We start from the raw sequence: 6,145 nt of genomic DNA on the forward strand, positions 1-6,145 counted from the left end.
CGAGACCTGGGTACCCTCACACACCCGTCACTGAACATAAGCATGCAGGTACAGCAGGCGTTAAAGGAGGCAAATAGTATGTTGGTCTTTACAGCGAAAGAATTCGAATACAGGAGCAGGGGTGTCTTGCTGTAATTATTCAGGGCCTTGGTGAGACCACACCTGGAATATTGTGTGCAGTTTCCGTCTCGTTATCTGCGGAATGATGTACTTGTTCTCGAGGGAGTGCAGCAAATGTTTACCAGACAGATTCCTGGGATTGTGGGACTGACGTATGAGCAGATATTAATTTGGTTACGATTGGAGATCAGAAAAGGAGGCGAGATCTCCTAGAGAACCATCAAATTCTAACAGGACTAGACATGGTAGACGCAGGAAGGATGTTCCCGATGGGTGGAGTGTCCAGAACCAGGGATACAGTCTGAGGATATGGGGTAGACCATTTAGGAAAGAGATGAGATGAAAATTATTCATCCAGAGAGTTGTCGGTCTGTGCAATTTGTTACCACAGGAAGTATTCAAGAATCAGTTATATATTGCATTTGGGGTGAAGGGATCAAAGGGTATGGGGGGGAATGTGGGATTACGGGGTTGAGTTGGATGATCAGGCATGATCAGAATGAATGGCATGAATGGCAGAGCAGCCTCGTAGGGCCGAATGGACTCCTCCTGCTCCTATTTTCTACGTTATGATTATATGAGGTTAGCTGCTGCTATAAGCTGGCTGTAGATGGAGTATCCGAAGTTAAATTGCATACTTACATACATTGTCGATTTCTGTTACTAAATACATAATTTCTATTGGCCAGAGGTTAACTGTTTTGAAAATAAGCATCAAATGCTGTGAGCAAAAATAAATAAGCTGAGATTCAATCATTGCTCAATATCCGCATTTGGAGAGAGGACACTGATAGCATTTCAAAGTTCTTTACGACAGCAGTTGGAAATATCAACATAGATTGAAAGTAATTAACAGAGGGCTGCCCTTAATAAAATACAGATATGGAACATTTTCCATCGCAGAATATAATTTGGTGATAAGTGGAGCAATGTTTATGATGCTGCCCTGATTGATATTGAAAATTGTTTTCTCAGAGATTACATGCAAAGGAAATGAATGGAAAGATTTGAGATCATAATCTAATTGTATTTCAATGGAGTAGAGATGACGTTTAAAAAGAAAGGTTGCCGGCGTGCGTGAATTATGGTTGTACACTGTTAAACGAACCGTCCTGATTCAAGGCCTTCATATCAGGAGCTGTGCACCTTTAAGAAAAACTCCTTTAATGAGAGGGAGGAACTCGCTGTGTCTCTGCGGACCAATGAAGATCTCAAATGCAAGCAGAGATCCATTGCTCCTCCTCCGGCACAGAACCAGAACAGGGAGAGAAAGACAATCGTTGCCGGCGTTCATTTTGTGGAAACGACTCTGTGAATTCGCTCGGCATTCTGATCTTGAGGCCGCGTTTGACCTCAATAGGCGAACGTATATTATTCCGTGTCTCCAAATATAACCGGCGATGACAGAGCAACGGATAAGCAACGCCTTACAATTCAGACCGTTGGATGTTATTTTACTTCTTTTTGTATCGGATCTGGTTTTCGCAGAGATTCACTATTCTATTCGCGAAGAAATAGAGTCTGGCGCGTTTGTTGGGAATATTGCGGAAGATTTGGGACTGAACATTCGGAGGCTGTCAGCTCGAAAATTCCGAATGGCTCCTGCTGATAAAAGGCATTGTTTGGAGGTGAATTCAGAAACCGGCATTTTATTTGCTAACGAGAGGATAGATAGGGAACAGCTGTGTGGGCAGCTGCCTGCGTGTGTCCTTTCTTTCGAGATTGTCGTGGACGAACCTTTGGAGATGTACCGCGGTGAAGTAGGGATTCTGGATATAAATGATAATTCGCCCACTTTCCCGGAGAGTGTCATTCTCTTACAAATGGCCGAAACCATGGCGCCAGGCTCTCGATTTCCGCTAGAGAGCGCTCTCGATCCAGACGTTGGGACAAATGCAGTCTCTGTTTACAATATTAGCCCGAATGAGCACTTCGGTCTCAAGGTGCAAATTGGAGAGGACGATACTAAAATTGTCCAGTTGCTGCTGGAGAAGCCGTTGGATCGCGAAAGGCAGTCATCCTTTCAGCTGATGCTGACGGCCACTGACGGGGGGAATCCCCCCAGATCTGGGACCGCTCGGATTCTCATCACTGTGCTGGACAGCAACGATAATGCCCCTGATTTCGGTCGCGAGAACTACAGGGTCAGCCTGATAGAAAACTCACCCAGAGGTACCTTGGTGGTTTCAGTCCAGGCCACTGATCCAGACGAAGGTTCGAACGCGGAGGTAACATATTCTTTCAGTAACCGTGTTTCACAGAAAATGCAGGAACTGTTTAGTTTGGATCGTCGAACAGGAGAGATTCGTGTTCAGGGCATAATTGATTATGAAGAAGGTGACAATTACTCACTTGATGTTCAAGCTGTAGACAATGGTTCACCGGCAATTGCAGGACATTGTAAAGTTCTGATTAAGGTAATGGATGTGAATGACAACGCCCCTGGCATATTACTGACGTCCGTTGCTAGCATGGTCCCAGAAGATGCTGCTCCCGGGACTGTGACAGCTCTGATCAATGTAATCGATCGAGATTCAGGAAGAAACGGAGAAGTGCACTGCGAGATCCCTAAGAATGTTCCCTTTAAACTTCAAATATCTTCGAGTGGCCATCACAAATTGATAACCAGTGACATGTTGGACCGTGAAACCACCCCTCTGTACAACATAGCTATTTTAGCCAGGGACTCGGGGTCTCCACCGCTCTCAACAATTAAAACTATTCAGATAACGGTATCTGACATTAACGATAACGCCCCAAGGTTTGCTCGACCCATGGACACAGTGTATGTGATGGAGAACAACGCTCCCGGTACTTCTATTTTCACAGTGACTGCTTTCGATCCTGACCAGGATCAGAATTCGTACGTCACTTACTCTTTCATAGACATCCTGATTCAAGATTTTCCATTGTCAAATTACCTCAATCTTAATTCGATGAATGGGACCATTTACGCTCTCCTTACATTTGACTACGAGCGAGTGAAAAACTTCCAGATTCAAATTCAAGCCCGAGACGCTGGCGTCCCCCCTCTGAGCAGCACCGCAACATTGAATGTGATCATCCTGGATCAAAATGACAACGCTCCGGTAATTGTTTCACCTTCAGCACAGAGCGGAACAGCAGGAGTGGGGGTTGTGCCTCAGTCAGCGGGCCAGGGGTACTTGGTCACCAAGATAATCGCAACTGATGCTGATTCCGGTCAGAACGCACGGCTTCTCTATCAGGTGCTGAAAGCCACTGATCCCAGTTTGTTCATCGTGGGGCTTAACTCTGGAGAAATCAGAACAGCCCGAGGGATTTTAGAGCAGGATTCTCCCACCCAGACTCTTGTGATCTTGGTGAAGGATAATGGACAGCCGAGTCTCTCCAGCACGGCTACAATCCACTTTTCAATCTCGGGGAATGTTACCGAAATTTTCCCCGAAAGTAGTAACTTAGAGACAAATCCTGAATATGTCTCTGATATAAATCTTTATTTAATTGTCATTTTAGGTTCAACTTCCTTTATATTTCTTGTAATCATCATTTTGCTGATTGGCATCAAGTGTAAACAGGACAGAAATTCTCCAGAAGACTACAACTCTCCAAGTTCTTGCTATGGACTGGAGGAGTCTAATAATGCCTTTAATCTGACACCTACACTGAAAGAATCGTTAAATTATACTGGGGCTGGAGAAATTGTTCAAATCCCTGAAACGCATCATTATTCAGTTTGTCTGTCTCCCGAATCAGCTAAGAGCGATTTTCTGTTTTTGAAACCCTACACAGCACCCTTGACTCAGCACCAATGATAAATTCAAAAGAATTCACAACATTGAGGCAGGGTGAAATTCTTCGTCATCTGTGGTAAATCCGTCTCTGAAGCGACTTCACTTCCAGGATCTGTATTATAAAATGAAACGGTCGTTCTTGTTCTTCAACTGTCAAATGTTTTTCATCCAATGACATGGTGAAAAATAAAGGCTCCATGATACAGCCACACGCGTGTGAAACTGGCATCTGTTGACTGGGAAGGAAAGCCGTTAGGCGAGTTATTCCACGAGATACACAATTAAGTTTGTTGTAAGATCCGCTCCAAAATTGCACTATGGGCATTGCTACCTGGATGCATTTGGATAATTTTATTCATGGTTTATAATTTCAAAAATACCAGCATAAGCGATTAGGGTGACATCGAATAGTGTGAGCTTTAAAATTTCACAGCTTGCGCAATGGATACTTCTGCTGACTTCCACATTGATGCTGTACCGAATCTATTTCACAATGACACGAGATTGATGTAAAACCGCTTCCAAAATATGAAAATCACTTATTGTCACGAGTAGGCTTCAAATGAAGTTACTGTGAAAAGCCCCTAGTCGCCACATTCCGGCGCCTGTTCGGGGAGGCTGTTACGGGAATTGAACCGTGCTGCTGGCCTGCTTGGTCTGCTTTCAAAGCCAACGATTTAGCCCTGTGCTAAACAGCCCTGCTAAATGTGTGCTAAATATAGCATATTGGTGTTATATACTATAACATATTGTGATACCCTCGAATATAATATACGTAGATAAGAAGTGTGGCACGGCAGCACAGTGGTTAGCACTGTTGCTTCACAGCACCGTGGTCCCAGGCTTGATTCCCGACATGGTTCACTGTCTGCTTGCAGCCTGCAGGCTCGCCCCTTGTCTGCGTGGGTTTCCTCCGAGTGGTCCGGTTTCCTCCCAAAATCCCGAAAAATGTGCTTGTGAGGCGAAATGGACATTCTGAATTCTCCCCCTGTGAACCCGAACAGACGCGGGAATGTTGCAACTAGCGGCTTTTCACAGTAACTTCACTGCGGTGTAAGCCTACCTGTGACAATAAGGATTATTATTAAGTAAGCGTGGAAAAAAACACTATTTGACCGACATGATTCTATAAGTAAGCTAATATTGTCTTCAATCATACGCTACGGAGAATTGCATAATTTACATAGAATGATCAACACAGCACCAGGGACCAAAAATGCTTTCGGCCCAGGATGTCAATGAAGGTTTTGATGTTCCACCTCCGACTCCTCCCACCTTTGGTTACTGAACCCAATCAGCATACTTACTATATGGACTGCTGGGAAGTAGTTTAGAACTGACATTGACCAGATCCTAAATCGGGGTCTAACAATGAACCTCAGAGAAGAGAAAGATACTTACCCCCTCCAAAGGGAGTGTAAAAATACCAACAAAACTCTCAGATATTTTTGTCAGGACAAAGCTGAGGGTTTGAATTTCTGCTGTCTAGCCAGCGCATTGCTGCCCAGCATGAGCTGGACCAACGCTAATGGCGTTGAAGTAGAATAGATAAGGCTCAGGTTTATGAAAATGTATACAGTCCAATAATCAGAACCCACGATTCATAACTTGTAACGTAGCTGTAATTATACTTGACAGTTGGTGGGACATTCACCTGATTATGACGTTGGTGGTAGTGTAACGTATTCATGTTAAATGACGTGGTGTTTCAATTTGAGCCGTCAATATATGAACATTGTCCCACGGTAGATAACGTTTGCTCGTTGGTGCTGGGCAGTCTGGCCACTAGACTGGCATTATGCAAGCTGTGAAAATGATGAGTAATTATCGAAACTGAACGTTCAAAATTCATAGTAGTATTAATGAAATCAAAAGTCACAAATGCAGAGCGTGATTGTAACCAAACTATCCAAGTAACTGAGGCCGACAGACATTTTAATCACAGCGAATAATATCAAGATTCTCAGCAGAAATGATAGCCGTAATAGTAAAATGATTGTGAAGCCGGATTGATTTTCCCAGAGGGTGAATGAAGCTTGAAATTTCATTGGGAATCCCACCTCAAGTTTCAAGGTCCACTTACTCAATTAGACCGATTCTTCTGTTTGGATGAAATAAGTTGCTAACTCTCATAAAAATTGCTTTCTATTAATTTTGAGTTCTTTGCCGATTTAATGCAAATTAATATTTTTCTTTTTATGTTTACATAAAACCACAGTTTCGGACCCAGGCATTTCATCTTCCGCAATCAT

The 6,145-nt window shown here is 43.5% G+C and overlaps 1 protein-coding gene across 1 annotated transcript; it reads left to right on the forward strand.

Moving 5' to 3' along the window:
• Positions 1-679: 679 nt before the first annotated feature.
• On the forward strand, positions 680-4,102 carry LOC119965478 (protocadherin-10-like). Its single transcript, XM_038796297.1, has one exon. It carries the CDS (start codon positions 1,521-1,523, stop codon positions 3,912-3,914), a length of 2,394 nt encoding a protein of 797 aa, XP_038652225.1. The 5' UTR covers positions 680-1,520; the 3' UTR covers positions 3,915-4,102.
• The last annotated feature ends 2,043 nt before the right edge of the window (positions 4,103-6,145 follow it).

This window comes from Scyliorhinus canicula, chromosome 4, assembly GCF_902713615.1.
Source record: "Scyliorhinus canicula chromosome 4, sScyCan1.1, whole genome shotgun sequence".
In the NCBI taxonomy this organism is placed as follows: domain Eukaryota; kingdom Metazoa; phylum Chordata; class Chondrichthyes; order Carcharhiniformes; family Scyliorhinidae; genus Scyliorhinus; species Scyliorhinus canicula.

Bases quoted from the DNA above. Each gene is read 5' to 3' on its own strand.
- LOC119965478 (XM_038796297.1), top strand. From the start codon at position 1,521: ATGACAGAGCAACGGATAAGCAACGCCTTACAATTCAGACCGTTGGAT.